At 40.8% G+C, this 20,958-nt stretch overlaps 1 protein-coding gene across 5 annotated transcripts in view; it reads left to right on the plus strand.

Moving 5' to 3' along the window:
- LOC143327951 (protocadherin-15-like) overlaps positions 1-20,958 on the plus strand; it is a 189,550-nt gene that overhangs the window by 61,180 nt on the left and 107,412 nt on the right. For 4 of the 5 annotated variants that reach the window (XR_013077775.1, XR_013077776.1, XR_013077777.1 and 1 more), the window contains 2 exons: positions 8,346-8,360; positions 9,841-9,906. Coding sequence is in view for 1 of the 5 variants with exons in the window: in XM_076742656.1 (XP_076598771.1) it covers positions 8,346-8,360; positions 9,841-9,906 (81 nt within the window). In the remaining 4 variants the exon portion in view is untranslated. The remainder of the gene's footprint in view (positions 1-8,345; positions 8,361-9,840; positions 9,907-20,958) is intronic. The other variant, XR_013077778.1, reaches the window with a different exon arrangement.

Here is a 20,958-nt window from a genome sequence, read left to right on the forward strand (position 1 = left end):
CGGAGTGGACAGATGCACACTGTCCATACCTCTAAATCCCTCCATGGCTAAATCCAGATGTCCGACAAATACATGTACACACACCCACACCAAAGCATGCTCGGCTGTATTCATGTGTGCGGTGTGGTGAGGATTAGTTGGTATGCCAGTGTGGACACTTCTGCCATGTGACATCAGCCTACCTCTCTCACACTGTTTCCCTCTCTGTGCCTCTCTCCCTCTCTTCCCATCTGCACATCCATTCTGACCCACAATTGTTTGTCTATTTTTGGGATTGTCTGATTAGGGGCCAGATGTGCAGACTGTGTCTGGCTGTAGCGGAGGCCTGTGGAGTGGGGGAGCAGCAGAGTGACAGGGGGAAGGGGTTTTAATCTGCCCGCCAGTAGGCTGTAATCAGGCTCTGGGCAGCATAAGAAGGGAGGGGGGCACTCTGCTAAGGCTGGGCCCCCTTGCTGCCTGGGGTCTGTACCACTAGGCCCGTACTGGAGCTCAGTATGTGAGCAGGTGCGTACTGAACTGTTCACTGGGGGTGTGATTGCAACCTTTGCCCTCCTGCCTGTGTGGTTAACCTCACAGAGAGACAAAGACGGGCAGCAATGAAGAGGAAGTCTGAAGAAGAATAGAAGGCGAAGCTTCTGCAAGGGATTACACATCAGTAAAATAATCCCCTTCTCTCTTCCATTATCAGCCACTAATGATTTACATGATGCTGCAAGAATTCATTCCACGAATCTCTTTGACATTCTTCATCACTCTTCATTACGGTCGCTACTTCTTCTCTGCCCCCCACCCCCCCTTTCACTGCCTGTCTCCCATTCGCTTTCCATTTCGCACCGACATATTCTACCTCACATGTGACCCTTAAAAATAAGTGCATATGCACAATTATGGCGAGAAGCCCCACAGAGAGACCCACACTTCTAATGATGAGAGTTTTGGAGAGAAAGAAATGGAGAGAGACAGACACAGTGATTGCTTTCCTTGTGCCAAAACACAGACACCCTGCTAGATGAAGCACTGTCTGTCTCCACATCAATTTAGCTGTTTTTTTCCTCTCAAGTAAGGGAAGGGCGAGTGGCTGAATGTCTGCATCTAAGGGGATTTTTGGCTGAACTGAGCCATTCACACAAGTGTTGTTTTACGTTGAATTGTTTGAATTCTTGGGTTGTTAACTGCTCTGATCTTTACTGGTTTATAATTGCATCAGATTTGTTGTCTTGGGGACAGCAGTGCAGTGACATGAGATCAAAGCTGCAACAATGCCTTCGCCATAAAGAAAACAAATTATTCTTAGGTTCAGATACTCGGTTTCCATTACTTTGCACCTTTTGAAATGTAAATATTGTTCGAGTGTGTAAGGAGTGAAGTTCCTGGCGAGAACAGGTATAAACTGGAATAAATCCAGACCATTAGATATGATTTAAAATAATCATCTAAATCGGATTCCTCTTTTATACATGTAGGATATTTCTCCTCAGTGGTTTCACAGTGCAAATAACCAGGGTGCTCAGCCGGTCAGCAGTCACAATCAGAGTGTTTTCAGGTGAAAACAATGAGCCCAGCACATGATATACTGATGTTACAATGGAAAAACAAAACACAAACACATTTCAAATCAGATAGATAAAACAACTTATCAGGTGTGCGATATATATGTTTTTCTTAAAACTAAACTAAACATTTGTGTGACATTTCTTGTGAATTGAATTGGTTTTATTGCCAGAAGCAAACCTGAACACACATTTAGTTAATCAATAGTACATTTTCTCACAACATGTTCGAGCGGTGACAGCACACACTGAATACTTAAACTGTAGGGACATACGGGCCCACTCCATTGTACAGGACCCCACCCATGTCCTGTACAGGGCCTTCAGATAGTACTACTAAACTCCAGTTTGTCCTCAGCTCCCTCCTCCAGTCTTACCTGGGACTAACCTCCACACCTCCTGCTGCCATCTGCAACAATTCTCAGAACTGAGCTTCGGGCTGGTATTTATGTTTATATTTAGTAAGTATCCAGCATATTGCAGTTGAAGGTGCAGGCTGATAAGATGTGTCGATCGGCTTTCATGACTAGCTGAAAGTGCTAATAAGTTCATTCAGAACAGAATTGCCTTTGCTTGCTGTTAAATTGTGATATCACTGTGTTAATTTAAACCTTCTGAGGATCTCATTCCAGGCTGTGATAGCTCTGGCCTATAGGTCCTCATTAAAAGATGTGTTTATGTTACATGGCAATTGCTTTGCATACCTGCTGGCAGCCAAGAAATTATTTTTGTAATAAGATGATCAACACAGCTTGCAGTTGTGATCTGCTTATAGCTTTATAATTTCTACATGTGCTAATTGCTTTATGAAAGCCATACTTGTTATGACATATTACCTACACGTAAAGCAAACCTGTAATGAAAGGGTTTGAGACAATAAAAGAAGCCCCTGTAATGCAATGAAATACAATAACATGCAATAAGTGCTGCCTCTGTGAGGCTTATAATGTTTGGTTTTTGTTGAGAGTGTCTTGGGATGTATTATTTTGTCGGCTTTTGTAGATATTTTGCCCTCCCTGTGTTAATAGCAGTGTTGGAGGAAGTTATTCTTTAATTAACTATAAGTACTAAAACCACGCTTTACAAATACTCCTCCTGTCTTGAAACTGTTACTTAAGTAAAAGTATCAAAGTATCATCGGAAAAATACTCTTACAGTATTAAAAGTAGAAGTACTTGATGCAGAAAAATGTACCCTTATACTGTTATACTATTATATTATTTTGCCTTTAGATTATTATTTCTCATGCATTAAAAGCAGGACGTTACTGTTGAAGTTGGTTTAGATGGAGATATTTTTTAACTTAAGATGCATAAATGCTATTGATTCATTATAGTTGCATAACTGCAACTAATGATTATTTTCATTATGAATTAATCTGCTGATTATATTTCAATTAACTGATTGATTGTTTTGTTTGTAAAAATTCAGAAATAGTGAGAGTCTTTTAGAAATGGCAGAGAAATGACTAGTGAGGTATTCCCAAACAACAAGGAACCGTTATTGTATGACGTGAACTGTTATGCACAGCGTTGACAGCTAACCCCTGTGGACAACTGGCCACAGCCTCTTTACTACAACACAGACTGCTCATCTGTTTTGACCTGCTGTCTCCTCATGAGCAGCCATTACCTGGCAATGCGTGACACTGGACAGCTGCCCTTTGTCTGTCTCACCATCTTTTGCCAGGCCTGACTGGACCTGTCCCAGAACCCCCTCTGCCCCACTGGACATGGATCCATGCAAAATAAACTCTATCAATCCAACTGGGAAATTAGAACAATGCCCTGTTTGCTCTGTCTCCATTCATCCCTGCCGTGGGCTGCCTGCTGCCCTCGGGATTAGCCATAACTCTCACCTCCAACCTTGAAGTTTTGTAAGTAGAAGGCGGTCAAAACGGAGGTCAGCAGACATCCCTCCCTCAGGTGGACCACTGGATGTGGCTTAAAGAAGAGAAATGATCTCATCCACATTTCCTGTCCTTGCTGGAGGAGCTTTCCATAGGCTCTGTCTGAGATATTTCTTTACAGGGCCTGATATTTATATTGAAGAGCAGAAGCATTTATGATTCCATATGAATGTACAGTGTGAGCCCTTTTGCGATTAGGAGTAACCATGAGTTGGCTGTTTGCTAAGGGATGAGAAATTAGTTCCTACTTCATTGCTTCTGCTCATTCTCAAGAGTATTTCTCTTTCTGCCTCTCTCTTTCTTCACTTCCTCTCCTTTGACAATTTTTAATGAGTGGCTGCCCACATCTAGAGAGAGCAAGCGTATTTTGATTCAATATGTGAAGTACTTTGCATTTCTTAGTCATCTAAATAAGATGGCCCCGATCCTTTTGTAGATTTGTTGTAGAGGTGTGCCAGATTGATTAGGACAGTGCAGCCTCCTGAACCATATTGCTTGTTAGGTTAGTTGTCCTTTAAAGTCTCTCCTTTTTTTTTTTTTTTTTTTTTTTAGATCTCCTCTCTCTGGGAGCAGCAGTTTGATTTATTGGTTGCTAAAAAGGTGCTTTTGCAGATGAAGCCACAGGAAAGCACTGGCTATTGAATCAAGTGGCAGGTAAAGATGTCTTTTGAAGCAAAATGTCAGAGAGCAGAATTCGTCTTGCCTCTGCCTTGTTGCACCAGTAATATAGCAGTCGATGAGCTGCCGTGTAAAGACTTAAATTGCTGAGGAGGTTGTCTGCATCTGAGACTGTGATGAAAGAACTATGTATATCAAAACGTCAACCCACATATTGGAGGTGCATACGAAAGCTTTCATTTTCTCCTGTAAATATATAATATATACCGTAGACATCCTCTACATTCTCAAAAACATCATCTAGTAGCCAAATAAATTATTCCTGTCACTGCATAAGCCAGAATGAATGTCATAACTGTTAAATAATGTGAATCACTGAGTCAAAATCACTATTTAATGAATCTGTTTTAATCTAAGACGTGTGTCAAAGTGTTAAATAGTTGCTGTTACAAAGGCAAAATGTTAAACAAGCATTTCATTGTTTTACTTGCATTGTCTGATAAATTCTTCTCAGCTCTTTTTGTTAAATGTAATGGTTTTGCAAGGAAAAGCGCTGTTTCCACAAACTGATTGAAGCTTCCTTGCATCTGTTTTTCTCCCCCCACCTGATTCCTCTGTGAGACAAGCAGTAATCACTTTGTAATTGAAGTTTTGCGCCTTCAAGTCAACATTGTTAGGTTGATTAGTGAGCGAGGATCTCTTTACGTAAGAGCAAATTACCCTGACGTCAAAGTTAGAAGATTCTGATTGTCTTTGGATAAGGCCTCTGAAGTGTACAGTGGCCTGATTAGTGACTGAATGCTGCTTGCTACATTTGTTATGATGCTCCTCTTTTTAAATCCCTCTCCCATATGAATCCAACTTGGTACATCATGCCAACAAACCAAAGTTAGCTTGCAATGCTCCTGCAGTGAGAGATAAAAGTATGTTTAATCAGATTATTGGCTTTGAAGTCATGCTCCCTTGGTAATGCAAAACACATAGTGTTAGCATCAAACTATCTGCAGTCTATTCCACTATTTTGCCTGGACTCGATTATTTGGGCTTTACTTTTGTCTCCTCAACGATTTTGCCTTATCAATGTGCTGAACACCATGTATCATCTTGCAGGCAATTGCAAACATCATAGAGATGTACCAAGTATTGGCTAAGAATAAATCAAGTTTGGAGAGTTTGGAGACCCAGTCTCCTGCGAGGCACTTAAACCCAATTCAGTGCGCACCTTGGTCAGTATTTTATTTCCACTCAAAACTTTATGCCATCCTTACATATGTGCACAATCATATGTGTATCTTTAATGCTCAAGAATTATCTACAAACCCATATTACCTCTGATAGCTACTATTTAGCTGCCAAGCAAACTGCATATTATTACACTGACAGAAAAATGCACAAATATCACACAATAGTGAATCTCCCAAGCATCCTCAAATATAGCAGCACTCGAACAGAGATGGAACCATGTGTGCCTGGAAATTTGGCACCTAGAATTCAGTCCTAGAGTCTTGCATCTTTTGGTTGCCTCCCAGTTTTTTTCATTTTGTCCTTGATCATTATTCTTTCATGACCATGTCATCGCAATACTGTGACTAATATACTGACCTCAAACTGAAAGTGTGGAAAACTTCTTTCATCCATTGGCACAGGATGTTCCACCACCAGCTTCCTCTTTGGTAATAGTAGTATTGATTTATATCAAAACCGAGGCCCACAGCCCTTTTCCAATCAAATAATCCTTTGGTGGAAGTGTTTTGATACCTACAAAATAGCTCAAGCATTCATCTGCCCTTTTGCAATACAACCGTACCATTTCGCTCCAGAAGTAACGTTCATAAGAGGTTTCTGTTCTTACTGGTTACTGTTAAAAACGCATGTGTGGAAAATCCACAGCCCTCAGTAAGTGAGCTCTCCATTCTGCTGCCTGCCTCTCTTCCTGAGCTGTGTGATCAGCTGTGCCTTTCATCCTGTTCCCACTCTTCAGCTCTGTGTTGTTTTTGACTGGTTACCATTTGAAAGAGCTGCGTCACATTTCGTCATGAGACAGGTACAACATCCACCTGTGCACATTGACAAGGGCACATCTCATATTTAATATTTTTTTATACACTTTTTGCTCTCTCTCATTTTTCCCGTATCAGCATTTCAGAGTCAGCATCATATACAAGCGACTGTGTACATATTTCCATAGTAGTGCATGAAAAGCTAGGCTCTCTTCTGCACCACCCTCCTGCTGCACCAACTGATCTCCAGTTCTCGCGCCATTTTTTTCATCCTAATTTAAAGGATGAAGCTTTTTCGTATTGGACATGGTCTCCCAGATAAGTGGATTAATCAATAAGTAGTTTTCCAATCATGTATGTTTGCTGTATATATGTGTATAAGCGTCTGCAGGTTTCATCCTGCATTACTATCTTGAGTGCTGCAGGAGGGGATTATTGTTCTAGAACATTTTTAATGGAAGGAAAGCTTGATGTAGAATGTCATTAGAAAATAACACCCGCTGCTCAAAGGTGTAAATTTGGCAAGGGGTTGGGATCATTTCAATTTCAGGGTGAGCAGAGTGTATGGCTTTGAGTTTGTGTATGGATTTATATTCACATGCGTGTATGTGTGTATGTGTGTGTCTGTGTCTCACTAGCTCAGTGCAACATGTTTGCACTCTGCTCACAATACAGGACCGTTAGCGCTGCAAATGGAGGCACTATTCTTTGTATCTGCTTGGTTCTGCCTTTTGTCTTCAAAGCCGACTCTTCACATCTTGCTCTCCTGCCACATCTACCACTTAAAGCTACGCGCACGCACACACACTCACACATACACACTTGTGCCTGAACACACATGTGCAAAACTAACAAAACAGACTGCCTGTGATCCATTAAAAAGCTTCTCAAAATGAGCGCAAGTAACTTTTATTCCGTGCTCTCACACACGCCCACATGTGCACACTCTTTTTACTTCACATGGAGTATATTCTCTCAGAGCAGATTTGCATACTTATTTTGATGTTGCTTGTTGTTTATGTCTCAGATTGCGAGGTGTGACCCACTTGCTCTGTTCATTTTGTCGCTATTAAAGGAAACCCTCATCCTGCTATTTCTTCAGCAGATGGGTACAGGTTTTCTAATTGCTATAAAATCACAGAACTCTTCAAATGAACGGTGCGTACACCTCAGGAATTAGCAGTACAAGATGAGTATTTCTTGATAATTATTCCTCAAAGATTTTAGATTAGAGAAGCGTGTGCATGCTTCCCAATTTATTGTTGGGGGGATTTTCACACAGCCAGTCGCCTATGGAGCAAGATGAGACGTGGATGTAAATCTCGGCTCTACAAAAACTCTTTATAAATGACAACTTGAATGATTGAGAAATGATGTGCATGAAACATTCCCCACTGTAGCCTCAGGTTTTCATCACTGTTTAATTTCCAATTATTGTGTGTATCTGCACTTTGGAAACAGCCATGATTAAAAATGCAGCTACATCACAACCTAAGCTTTTTTTTTTTTTAATTCTATCTCTAATTAATATGCACTTTAAAAATCATCACATTAGTGAAGGCTCACAGGCATGCATATTTAATTAGAAAACTATCCACTGCTTTGCACCTGGCAACAGGTGCACAGTTGCACAACTGCAGTCAGGCAACAGAAGGCGGGTGTGAAACCCTATAGCGCTGACTATTGATGTGGTGTCGCTGACCATGTGTCTTTCTTTTCTGTCCATCTCTGATTACATGTAATGTAAGCAGACACCACCTGACTGCAAGCTGCTCGACATTCAGTATCTTACAAGATGGAGGCAGAGCAATTTAAGAAGTAGAGACAGGAGGAGATGCTGAATAGCTTGCATTTGGGCTCCAGTGCTTTTTCATGCTGTTTTTCCTGTTCGAGAACACATGGTACCACTTAATTTAGCGAGCAGAAGTGTTTTAGTTTACAAATTGATTCATATTTGTAATGCACCCCACTACTTCTCTTGTGAAATAATGTCAGCTGGCAGCTACTGGCAGCAAGACGAGATCCGCTGGCCATATTTGTAAAAACTGTGTGTGGTTCACTAACATACAGCAGGCCTCGATAGTGTATCCTCCCTGAAACTGCCTCTCTTTCTCCCCTATTTTCTAATATCTGTTCTTTTTTATAATGATCTTTTTTTCTTCTTTCCTAACATCAGAGCTGTTCTTCTACCAACTGTATCATGCTTTTCTTTTCTTCCATGCTTCTGCTCTGCTTCCCTCTGGCTCCACTAACCCCTGACCCCTTCAGACTGGCAGTATGAGGGTAAGAGGGCAAACATCCGTTGTCTGTTTTTCCTTTTGTTTTATTACATTCCTGTATTCTCTTTCAGCATTTCCCTCTGCCTCCCTCACTCCCTCTCCCCTTCTCTCTCTTCCCTGCTGAAAGACAGTTAATCTTGAACTTTCCTCACATCAGCTGCAGAGCACATTGCCTTGCAGCGCGTACTCCTCTACACTAGACACCTCCCTTCCTCCCGTCTTCTTCTCTCCACCTCTCCTGCTGCCCCATCTGGTGCTGTCTGTCAAGCTGCCATTACCTGTGTCCCATGTGCTTGTACCATCTAGCTGCTGTGACCTCCATCTGCGAAGCTGCTCTCGTCAGTGCTCAGCTTATGATGTTGCCACATGCTTTGACCACCCTGTTTGTTTGGTGTCAGTATCGTAAAGTCCATTCGTGTTGATGTTTGTGCGGTAGCAGTCATTGATGCCACCTGTTATAAAATAATGTGTCAACGTGACAGCTTATGGCATGACAAAGAGATACTGGAACAACATTTTGAGGTTTATTTCCTCAGACAAATGAAATATTTACAATGCCAGGTTGTTTTTACAGTGTTATTCTAGCGTTGCTGTGGGCTATATTCAGACAATACTGTATATCAGTCCATTCAAAAATTCTGGTTAAGTAAAAGTAAGGAAGTATTAGCAAAAATTCCCTTTAAGTGAAAATACTGCTGTTGAAAAAAGGTCCCTTGACTAATATATTATTGTATATTACATTGTTAAATTATTAATACTTTAGGTAGCTTTTTGCTGCTGAAGTTGGTCGAGGTGAAGATAGTTTTAACTACTTTATATATAAAGTTAAGTTCTTTGGTCCAGTGGGTGACCAGATAAATCTGCAGTCCAGAGAGGATTAATGGGGAAGGAAGACAAAAAGCAAACTTCTGCTACTGTTTTTTTGGATTTTTTATCTAGTTGTTGTTTTTTTATGCTGAAATATTGGAGAATTTGACTTCTTTGGGCCTCAAACAGTCATTTAATTAAACCATGGGAAAATGTCTCTGTAATGGAATTGCTAAAACCTCATAAACATCTGAAAGTTGCCCCGAGTAGAGACTGTTTTTTTTGCAGTCAGAAGGCAAAATGTTTGGGAAAATCTGGTAAAATCTATAATAATACACTGTATTTTATAACCTTACAGTGTGAGATGCTTTGTTTAAAATGTCAAATCTGAGACAATAGCTGCACTACTACATGTACTGAAGTAAAACGTACAATATCTCCCTCTTAATGTAGTAGAATTTTACTGAAGTACAGTACTTGAGTAAATGTACTTTCACGGTCGAGCCTCAAGACTAAATCTATTTGCTATTCTTGTATTCTGTTCTACAAAATATGCAGTCATTTTCATAAGCTGCCATGAAGCACAATATACCAGTGGGATTACCAATTATTTAGATAAAGCAAACAGTAATTGAGCTTCTTTTATTCTAATTTGCTTTTCCTTTTTGCATATGCAGAGTGTAAGCTGTCCCGGCCAGGCCCCCCTGCAACCATAGTGACCATTGATGAGGAGAGCCCCAACGGTATGTTCCAAACAGTCGCCCACCTACGCTCCTCACTTATTTTTGCTCCACTTCATTCTGTATTCCACTATGGTAAATGATTCTGCACTCAAGTGGCGTGGATTACACTGTTGGGATTGTTTGTGTACCACAGTGATTGTTGCTTTGGTAATGCTATACATATTAATACTTCCCCTGTTGGGATTGTTCAGTGCCGTAGTGTAATAGAGTACAGTCGCTCAGCTGATGGCTCTTGGGGAGGGTTGGTTATAGGAGATGTTTTGTCAGACATACTGGATTGTCACTTTGATTGCATTTTAAATTAAAGATAAATAAATTCGAGTTGTTCGTTGGTGTGTATATTTGCTCTGCTGTCCCAGGGTAGCTCAGAAGTGTGTATGTTTGTGTGTGTGTGTGTGTGTGTGCGCGCGCGTCTGAGTGAGTGAATACAGATGGTGTTTGGCATACAGACGTGACATGGGGCTCCATTAATGAGTAGTCTGCTCCCCACACAGGTTGTCTTTACTGTGCTATACCTGTGCTAAAGCAATGCATGAATCGCTGATGCATAGAGCAGACACACAGCACCTCAGTGGGTCAGGTGAAACTATTGTGCTTCTCCGTTTCCTTTCCTTCTTCATCTTCTTCTGGCCTCTCCATCACCTGCACCCACTTATCAGCTCCCTCTAGATCCTCTATCTTTTATTCTCATCGCTCTTTGCTGTGAGTGTTGAGCATTTGCCATCTGTGTTTTGTTGATGTCTTGTCTGTGTTTGTGCGTGTGTGTGAGTGTGTGTGAGTGTGTGTGTGTGTGTGTGTGTGATAGGGAGCACTGACTGCTGGCTGGGGAGGAGCTATATGTTCATTGGGGGAATGAGAAATGCGTTTCCCTAAATGGAACAGGTGTGTGTTTGTCTCACTCGGTTCTCCCTGCAGATATTAGTACTGCAGGTTAATAGAGTTTAATGAGCAGCTCTCACTGAAGATAGAATCCGGAGCTTGTTTGCACAATCGGAATACTATTTCACAGATGCTCCACTTCCCTGCTATATGTGCTGGGGCACTGCTTTGTGGGTAGTTGTGTGTCTGACGGAGACAAATGTGTGTTTGTTTGTGTCCACACATGCATAGACTTTACAGTATGTGCATATTTGTATCCTCAAGAGTATGATTGGGTGGCTGTGTGTCAGATGAGGCCGTCATTCGTCAGTGCAATAGCCTCCAATTCAGCCTGTCATATGGTCTCACCTACTCCTTCCTCTGTGTGTGTGTGTGCAGCTGTGATGTGGGGCTTTGATCGATTGCCGGGGGAATGTATGAGATGGAGGTAGCCAAGCCTGCATCCAAAAGCCTCCCTCGCCCCACATGTGCCGATGCGCTGTGTGTGAGGGATTTGCGCTAATCTTCCTCATAAAGCACTCATTTACCTGGGATATGGGTCTCTTCTGGCTCCACCATCCTTTTATTTATCTCTCCTTGATGAAACGGCCCAGAGCCTGTCGTCCCCATAATGGAATGTAAAACAGGCAACCCGCCGTTATTGACCAAAGCAATTATCCGTCTAAATGTGTTTCATCTCTTCTCTTCTGTCACACAGAAACCATACAAATGGCACATAATAAGATTCCATCTTTTTTTGAGCATTTGCCTTTATAGTCATTCATGTCAGTGAATGGGAAAGCAAACAACATAATCACCCGTCTGTCTGGCTTTGTTTGGTTGAGGTCAGAAAAGATAGACAAACAAATAAATGTGTAATCTGTTTCCCTTGGCTCCTCAGAAGAACAAATTTAACACCAGTCAGTGGAGCCAAGAAAGTGCAGGGTTCCCTGTGGAAGAGGTGTGTTGCTCAGAAACATTCTGGCATTTGCAATTGTCAAGGCACTATGTTTCATCAACAGACCACTCATTGATTGTTTCAGGTGGAATTATATTTGACTCAGTTAAGACAATAGACCTCGGCGTAGACATTGTGTTATAAGCCAGTTTTCTTGGTTCTGGCCTCTTTCTTTTCATTTTAAGCTTGCTGGGTTTTATTCTTGGAGGTTTTCACTTTAGAAAAACAGAAAGTCACGAGGGGATAGCAACCCAGTTGCTCAAATGAAGCGTAACATGTTTAATTTATCCAAGTTGCTGCTTCTGCAGACCCACTGACAGGTGCCAGACACAACACATGAAGTCTCACTCACTTGCAGAGTAGATCTCCAACAGGAAGACGAAGCTTGTTTTCTATAGGCCCCTTGGCTCATTCTGCCTATGAGCTAAATCCAAAAGCAGTTAATCAGATTGAAAAGATTTCTATCTCCTAGGGCAGCTGGATATGAGGAGGGAGGAAAGAGAGACGGTGTATTTTCTCATTGACAGAAAGCTTCCTACAACAGCAGTGGGAAATCAGTGTGTCCATAAATGAGGGTGCCGTCTCCTAGCTTTTATCTTGTCTCTGCAAAATCATGATTTGTATCAACTGTTGCCTGAAGCATGTGAGGATCCTCTCAACCCTCTGCATACTGAGCAACAGCTTATAGGAAATCAGAAACGAGTGTTGCTGAAGGGCTTTATTAAAAAGAAGTCAATGTAGCTTTCTTTTATGTGGTGTATCTGCCAAGGTAGATTTAGTCTCAATGCAGATGAATTATTGTGTCTTGAGGAAGGCTGACATCCACTTGAATGAGGCAATCAAAGTGAAAAATCCTCCATAGGCTGATGATGCAAGTGACGGTGTCAGTTACTAAAATGCATGCTTGACCTCAAACATTACCCTCTGGGTGCACTTAATGTTCAAATCAGGTTGTTTGATGGGTAATTGAAGCTATTCACCAGTGGTAGAGGAATGCAGTGCTGCCAGCTACGGAGGTTTCCTTTGCTTGGTCCAACTTCTCTTAAACACCGAAGCTCTCAGAGCAGGAGTGAGCTTTAGCCATGGGCCAGTTTGTTCTGCTTAGACAAGCCTGAATGCATACACACACACACACACACACAAACACACACACACACACACACACACACACACACGCACGCACACACAACCACATATATATATATATATATATGTGGTTGTGTGTGCGTTTTTGTTTTTTTTTTCCATCCGTGGACATCATGGGAATTAATTTAATTCTAGAACTGTTTATTGTCCAGCTTTAACCAGTAGCTGCTGCAATATACCTTGACAGCCATGTAGTAATTGTTATGACAAGACCTTTGATTCACTCATTATTTTCTAATTAAGGCTGAATTCATCCCCAGTCTTGAAGCTGTGAAAAATAACGATGATAAAAGTTTCATGTTAGCGCCACAAGCTGTTGATATTATGACCTGCTGATCAGCTTGCTTATCTCCACTTAAAAGTTGTGGAAATTATTTTATGGGAAGTTAATTCCAGTTCAATTTGTATTGGCTTCATATTTGCATCGTTATATCTACGGTGGATTCAGGAAAAAAATAAAACTCTTCATTTGAATAAGATAGTGGGGAGTATGTTATCTGAGAGCTGCACTCGAGCACAAAGCACTCCTAACCCTTCCATCACTTCATGCCCTTTCGTTGTTACAGGTACTCAGACCAATCATTCATGTGATGAGAGTGCACTCTTTTTAGGAGGAAACAATATCCTTGTCTCGCCTCTGCCTCCTCACACTCATCTCTGAGTTTGTACCAAAGTCAACCACACAAAGCTCTGTCTGCTACAAAATGAAGTGACAACTGCGCCACAGTCTGTATGAAGTCGAACAAAGTGAGCCGCTTAAAACTTCTGCGGTGTTTCAGCGGCTTTCTCTGGTCTACTGTCAACTCCTTGCTTCATCATCTTATTTGTGTGTCGTGTTTAGACTCCGTGCTTCTGTTTTTAGACCCAACACGACTGGCCGCAGAGCAGCCTTGACACAGCATTAAAAGATTTGACAGAGCTGAAATGATGGCAGACAGAGAAAATATAGGGTGCAGATGCTAAATACCATGGAGTCTGTTTAAAGGTCTCCCCTCTCATCCAGGATGAGCAGTGCAGGCTTTTCCTCAGGACCAAAATAACAGGTCTTGTGTCTGCTGCTTTGCCTCTAGTATTCAAAGCTTGGAGGCAGGTCTAGGAACTGTTAAATGTGTTAGCAGGCTTAAACAATTAATGAGATGAGCCAGCCTATGTGAGTGTTTTGCTCAGCCACCATGGACTCATTAGCTTCTCTCCTTGAAGTTAATTCAATCCCTCACCCTGTTTCTCTCCATTGAGCTTGTCATTAGTTCGATCATACTCTCTGTTGCTTCATTCCTGTACATTAACATGAAAGAGTTTCCCTTTCTTTGTGTCGAGATCTTTTTTTTTTTTCGGTCCATATTTCCAGACACAACATCCAGCCAATTGTAGGAGTGATGTTATCTGTTCATGAGCATTATATGAACCATGATTCATTTTTATGCACCTGTAGAGTGCCCTAACCCTTAAAAATATCCAGAGTGATTAATACTGTGAGAAATTATCTTTGAATTTGTAATGCTTCTCTTGGACAGTGGATGTTAAATCAGAATATAAAGTTGTCAGGCACATTTTAAGAATAAATGCACTGGCTGCAAATTAAATGTGTAGCTCAAGTATAGTGTCAGGTTTAATAATTGCAACAGAACTTCCTCAGACCTGAGGAGTCTGTAATTTTCCATTAGTTGCACCTGGATGGCAGTAACATCTCCTGTAAGGCCAGCCCAACAGTGGGCTAACACTCCAGTTAGACACCCCTAAGCATGAAGCACTCTGTCTAAGCATCGTCAAACTCCTAAAGTTCATATATAGTCCTGAATTCCACCTGTTTCAAGCAATAGTAGTTGTCAGCAGGGGAGCATAATGATGTATAGGGCTTTCAGTGTTGTACTTTACAAATAGCAAGAGCATTATTCGAAACCTTTTTGCCAAGTGGGGGGGGGGACAAGTCTTGTCAAGTTGCAGTCACTTCGTTGAGCAGGTTTATTTGAAAAGCTTGAATTGAAAAACTCACGTTGAAGAAAATGTTTGATATTCTCGCAAGGTCGGCTTTAATTTTGCTGATCAGGACTTTGGACATTCTAAGTTCTGCCTAATAATTGCAGCTTAACAGTAAAGAAAACATCTGGGCAAATTGGGCTGCAGCTACCCAAGTGGCCAATTTGATTTTGTGGAGTTGTGAATCTGTTACTCAAACAAAACGAGCACTGCTGTTCTTTGTGCACACACAACTGAGCATTTGCAAAGTGTGCTTGTTTAGGCGTGTTTGTGTGCAGTTACAGTGTTGCACTTGTCTGTGAATTCCAATTTTTTTTTTATATATAGTTCTGTACTATCTGTGATTAGGGTTTGAATGCATTCTCCCTGTTCCCTATTCTGTGTTACTCATACACACATGCAGTCACACACACACACTCCTCCCTCATTTCTATGATCACGTCCAGTTCTGATGATTGCTAGGTCATCAATACATAATTGGAGTGAAGCTGAAAGGCGGGGATTAGTGCACAGCACCTGCTCCTTGTGGATTAGAGAGCAAAGCAGGAGGGCGGTGCATGCAGTGGGTTAGGCTGTAACTACCTCAGTACATCTACATTTTTTTCATGGCTACTGCAATTAAGGAGCCATTTTTATTTGTTTTTGCACATTGTAATTCATGGTAAACGCCATCTGATGGTCTTTGTTTATCGGATTTGAAGTGGCCTGCAACAGCCTGTACCTCCTCATTCATTTGCTCCTAATTAGGCTGCTTTGGGTTAATGTTACTGTTTTTCTTTAGAAGTGGAGAACATATTTTAGTGTTTGATGTGCAAATAAAAACAGCAATTACAGAAGATTGTGGTGATAAACGGTCAGGATAATTACTTCCTTTCCTGTTTTCTGCCCATCGTCATTATGATATAAAACAGGCCTTTCATGTATTACGCTGCGTTGTGTCATAATTTGCTTGAACATACTTGGATTCTCTGAGGTTTTAAATATCAATGTAAAATGCTCTCTGGGATGCAAATAATCTCTGAATCAAATTGCTTAATCTAATTTAATGTTTTCATGCGTTATCAGAGAAAATAACAAAATGTTAAGTCATTGGTCTGCGTTTAATTCCCCCAAACAATTTTCCTTTCATCAGATCTTTTTGGTAGATGTGATTGAAAGAAATGCCTTTTTTATGACTGCTGGTCCTGGCGTGAGCATACAACCCTCCCTGCATTATTCAGCTGGTTTTCCAAAGAATATGGTGAGATTGTCATCTCAGATTAATAGTGTCATCATAGAATATGTGTTTTTTTTTTTTATTCACATCTCTCTAAGGGAATCCCAGTGTTCTTCCACTGCAGCATCTCCCCCAATGTACGTGAAGAGACTATAGAGCAGAATGATAGTTGCTAGTTTTCCACACTGTACTGTGGCAGAGACGAGTGGGGAGATCACCGCAGTATGTAAAAAGTAACTTGATGGCCTCTGCCTGAGCAACACCACAATGGAGTCTGTTCCAAACACAGTGAAAATTCTTCACACATTATGCAATACGATTTTTAAACACATATTCTACCTTTTGTATTGTATCTCACTTGACATTCAAAGAGTTTTTCCTCCCTCAAAGCTGCAGAGTACTGGATTGATGGCACCGTATAGAGAGATCCCAGAGCTGTTCCACTGAAACATTGATGCCAAGTTTGTGGACACCAGAATAACACTTGCGGTGATTTTGATGATACTGGCATTTTCTGGCTCATAGCTGGTAATGCTGCAGTGACACTGAGGTTAATCAAAACCTCTTTGCGTCTTGAGTCGCATGCAGCTCCTTGTCATCAGAAAGGACCACGTTTTTGCTCTGAGATGGCCCCGTGTTGTGAAATATTGATTGTATATTCTACATTGTACCACAGCTTGAAGGACTTGTTGGTGGATTTAAGTTTCTTCAGTATATTGATGGAAGATAATAACTGACTTTCGTAGAGAAACACGTTCCGTATGCTTGTGTGTGTGCTTTTCTTTTCTTAACCTCATTGAAACCTGCTCTTAAGGCTTTTTTAGAGGCTGACTGTATTGTTGGATATATTTGTGTTTGTCAGCTGATAATTTGCATTCCTCTGTTAATAAGATACGGAGCATTCACCAATTAATTTCCAGCATATTGTAATGAGATTGTGGATTAGTTTAATCCTCACATTAGGCTGCACAGACATTAAAATGATTGGTCATTCATATTTCTTGTTTGGATCTCATTTTCAAGCAACACAGTATGTACTGTTCAACAATTGAAAGGATGCTGTGGAGATTCAAAATAATACAATGACCACACTCCCTCTCTGACTTTGGATTAACAGTCGTGGTGGTGAAATGGTGATGGAAAATTGACTGGACTTAACATATACACTGATTTTCAATCAATTAGCCCCTGATTCACCCATTGGGAGCAATTTTAGGTTTGTTGAGTTGCTCAAGGTTTAACTCACTCACCCCGCCCATGAAAGTGTTCTTCCTGTCAGTTGTTCCTCTGCAACAATGCAAAATATAAATCTACCCTGCCCACTTGACCTTGAAAGTTAATGTTGAATGGCTGCAAGGGTTTGCTGACTGCTGAGACTGCTGTCCAAGTGTCTTGGCTCCAGGGATGACAATGTTGATCGGTTGGTCCACTGGACTAAATCGTTTGATTGCTGGTACATTTGGTACATCTGTAGTCTAAAGAGGATGAAGCCTAGTGGGGATCCCCTGACGTTTCTTTTAGCGCCACCATGAGGTTGACATTTATGGTTTTGAGTGAAATGCCTTCACAGCATGTTGGATGGATCACATGAGATTTAGTCCAGAGAGTCATGTTCCCCTAAGGATAAATCTTTTTGTGATACCTTTGCTTTTCCTGTGCCAAAGTGCAGCGTCACAGAGCTGCTAGATCAGCTGTTTCTTTGGCATTGACAGTAATCACACAGTCCCCCCTTAGTTACTTACAAATGAGGTGGGATGGGGTGAAATATCTGCCACCACAGACCACAGTAAGACTGAGAAGTGGACTGATGAGGTCTTCTGTTTTTGTCTGTCAAAATAACTTAGCATGCACACAGGAAACCAGTTTGTTGGGAGAAATCAGGTTCAGGTTGGAGTTTACATGCTCTCCAGTAACCTGGTTAGTATAAAACCTGTGTTTGATCAGTTATGAGATTTCACACTGAAGCACTTTTTTTTTTTTTTTTTTTTTTTTTTTTTAAACAAAGACTGGAACACCATAAGTGTATTGGTGATGCTGTATGTGGCACCTCAGCATAGTATTTGGACAGTGGGAGGACAGGCTCTGTAGTGTGAGACACCTCCTTCACACAAAACTCAGCTAATGGCCAAGAAATCAGAGATCTAGCTATGTGTGCCAGGTTTCTCATAAATCCTTACCCAATCACACATTTATGAACTTATTTTACTGCAGGAAGCTGACAATAAATGTGTTACTTGTTGTTGAATGCAGTTGTATTTTTAATGAGCTTGCATTGTTAAGAGCCTTGATTCTGCCTGTCCAACAGAGGCTTTAATGGGACCTTAAGGTAATCAGAATGTTTTTACTGACTTCAGGTTTAGCAGCAAGTTGAGGCAGTCAAAAAGTATGAAGCAACTACAAAGTCTTCAGTCATGCTGAGAAGCAAACCCCATTCTTAGTTTTGATTGTGGTTATTGCATACTACGCTGGAGCTCTTGCGAAATGTGTCACACATAGCTATTTTTGTCCACATGGGACAACTCAGCACAATCCCAACAGAATATTTTAGGCAGCGTATTTGTCTCAAAGAATTATATATTCTTCAGAGAGAATGTGGGCATTTTGGATTAGCAATGTTTGAATACCAGATGGCACAGTTTTTCCAGAAATATCACTTAATCACTTAATGTGATCAGTGTAAATCTAGCTGTCAGAATTTTAAAAAAATCAATGCCATACTCACACCCTTCAACAGCTTAAGCTGTTTTGGTGAATCTTCATCACTCGCTCCCAATGCTGGAACATGAGAGATGAGTTTGGCCAGTCTCTGGTGTCATTACAGTGTACAGTTGCATAGAGAATTACTCAAAAATGATGGCAAAGGAGTCAGTTCCAATCGGACATCTTTCAAGCTAACATTGTAGGAATGTACAAAGTTAGTTTCCCATTCATTGTCAATGGAGTATGTGGATCTGCTCTAATCAACCAGAATATTATTCAAAGCATTTGAGCACCTCCTTTAACTGAGGTATTAAAGGCTAGTTCTCTTTATGTGCTTAAAATGTGTTCATATAATCAAAGATGGATCACTACAGCATTGTAGACAGAAGCAAAGATATGTGGTATTTAAGCATTAATAGAACTTGAGTCGTAGATCCAGGCTTTCTTTTCATTGGAGCTGGGTGTCACGTACCACTTCATGTTTCTCAAGGTAACGAATGCTCTTTCTATGCTGGCAACAGCTTACTTGAAGGTTTGGACCTGTTTAAAGGACTTTGAGGTAGTAGATGAAGGACTTGGACGGCCTGAGATATTCATTATAAGTAACCCTGGATAATTCCACATTAAACCTATGACGTACAGTCCACTGATGTCTACGCTATACTGTATGGAAAGTCAGTGACCATGCATGCACTAATGCATCACACCCTTTCCAAAAGTCATAAAATGTGTCATGTGGCTTGAGTTTTTGGGAATGGTACCAGACAACACACTTCGAGAAAGTTAATTTATATTGTAGCATCTGTTTTTTGGCAGCAGAGATTAACTACATGGGCGGTTGCACATTGTTCACCCAGCAGAGTTTCCAACATCAAGTGCTAGCTTAAGGCTTAGCTCTGTCAGTTCTTCTAATGGGAAAATGCTTTTACTACTGTTAACACTGTGTGCATGGATCACATACCATGCTTCATACAATCCAGTACCTACAGTGATTTTGTACAACACCAATGTTACCATGATGGTCCTTGTATTGTCAAAGATGTGTTTGTGGGTGTCTTTTATTGTTCCCCAGCAGGTAAAGCAGCAACAGCCTTGTTCTCTATTTTAGTGCCGTCTTTAAGGAGACAGTGCTGATGGTTTAATGTACTTTTTCAGCATCATCCATTAAGTCTGTGTTGCCCATGTTTTCTTTCACCACATTTCTGTTCTGCGCCAAAGCAGCCATGTTTCTTTCCTGGAAGGCCTAATACATGACTTGATTCCTATGTAATAACATTTCACTGCCCTACAATAATATGTAGTCTGGCCTACAAAACAAAACCACATCACTTTGTAATGTATTTCAATTTGCTTGTTTGAAAAGGAATAACATTATTACACCTAGACAACAGGAATTATCTTGACCTTGTGAGTGAGACTCTTAATGAAAGACTGATGTGGTGCATTTGTTTGCACATTAGTTTGATATGATTACAGTGCGACATCTGTTACTACAATAAAAGTTCTATTTCTAATCTGATCCCGCATCCTCGTTTCTGTCAGGAGATTCAAATTAGATTTTGGAATCGAAACCATTTTAAAAATTTATTTGCAAATGTGTGAAATATTTTAATCTTTTATCTGTCTTCAACTCGAGCGGCTGAGGTGGGCAGCCATTATTAGAATAGACTGACAAATTATAACAAACCTGTACCTACAGTGCATACATAAATTGGAACATATGAAATGGATCTTCCAGGCTTATTTATATTTTGTCATCTTCATTTGTGGCAGATGGTGCCAGCAAACTTTTGGAGACTGAAAATACTTGTTTTAACTTAAACCAACTTGCTTAAACAACAAGTACAATTTATCAACACAGAGATGTGGGAACAGGTAGCAATAGCTGCAATTGGCAACTAGCCCAAGACGTTCCTTCTTCCATCCTTCTGAATATGCTCATAATTTCCAAACCAGCCTGAATCCTGCAGAGGCGTGAGATGCTGCTTTGGAAACTGCACACAAATCTTACTGAAGATTGTGCCACATTATGGGAGGACGTAGGCAGGCGATAAAGCTCCTGCTGCTTGATATAGTCAAATAAATTGTTGTGCCTTTGTGTCTGTATGTTTAGTGTGTGTGTTTATTAGTAATTTTGGATTGACAACTATCTCTCATCGGGGCTTGATTGCTGTGATAGTGGTTTCTCCACCTTGTG

This window comes from Chaetodon auriga, chromosome 11 (assembly GCF_051107435.1).
Source record: "Chaetodon auriga isolate fChaAug3 chromosome 11, fChaAug3.hap1, whole genome shotgun sequence".
NCBI lineage: Eukaryota > Metazoa > Chordata > Actinopteri > Chaetodontiformes > Chaetodontidae > Chaetodon > Chaetodon auriga.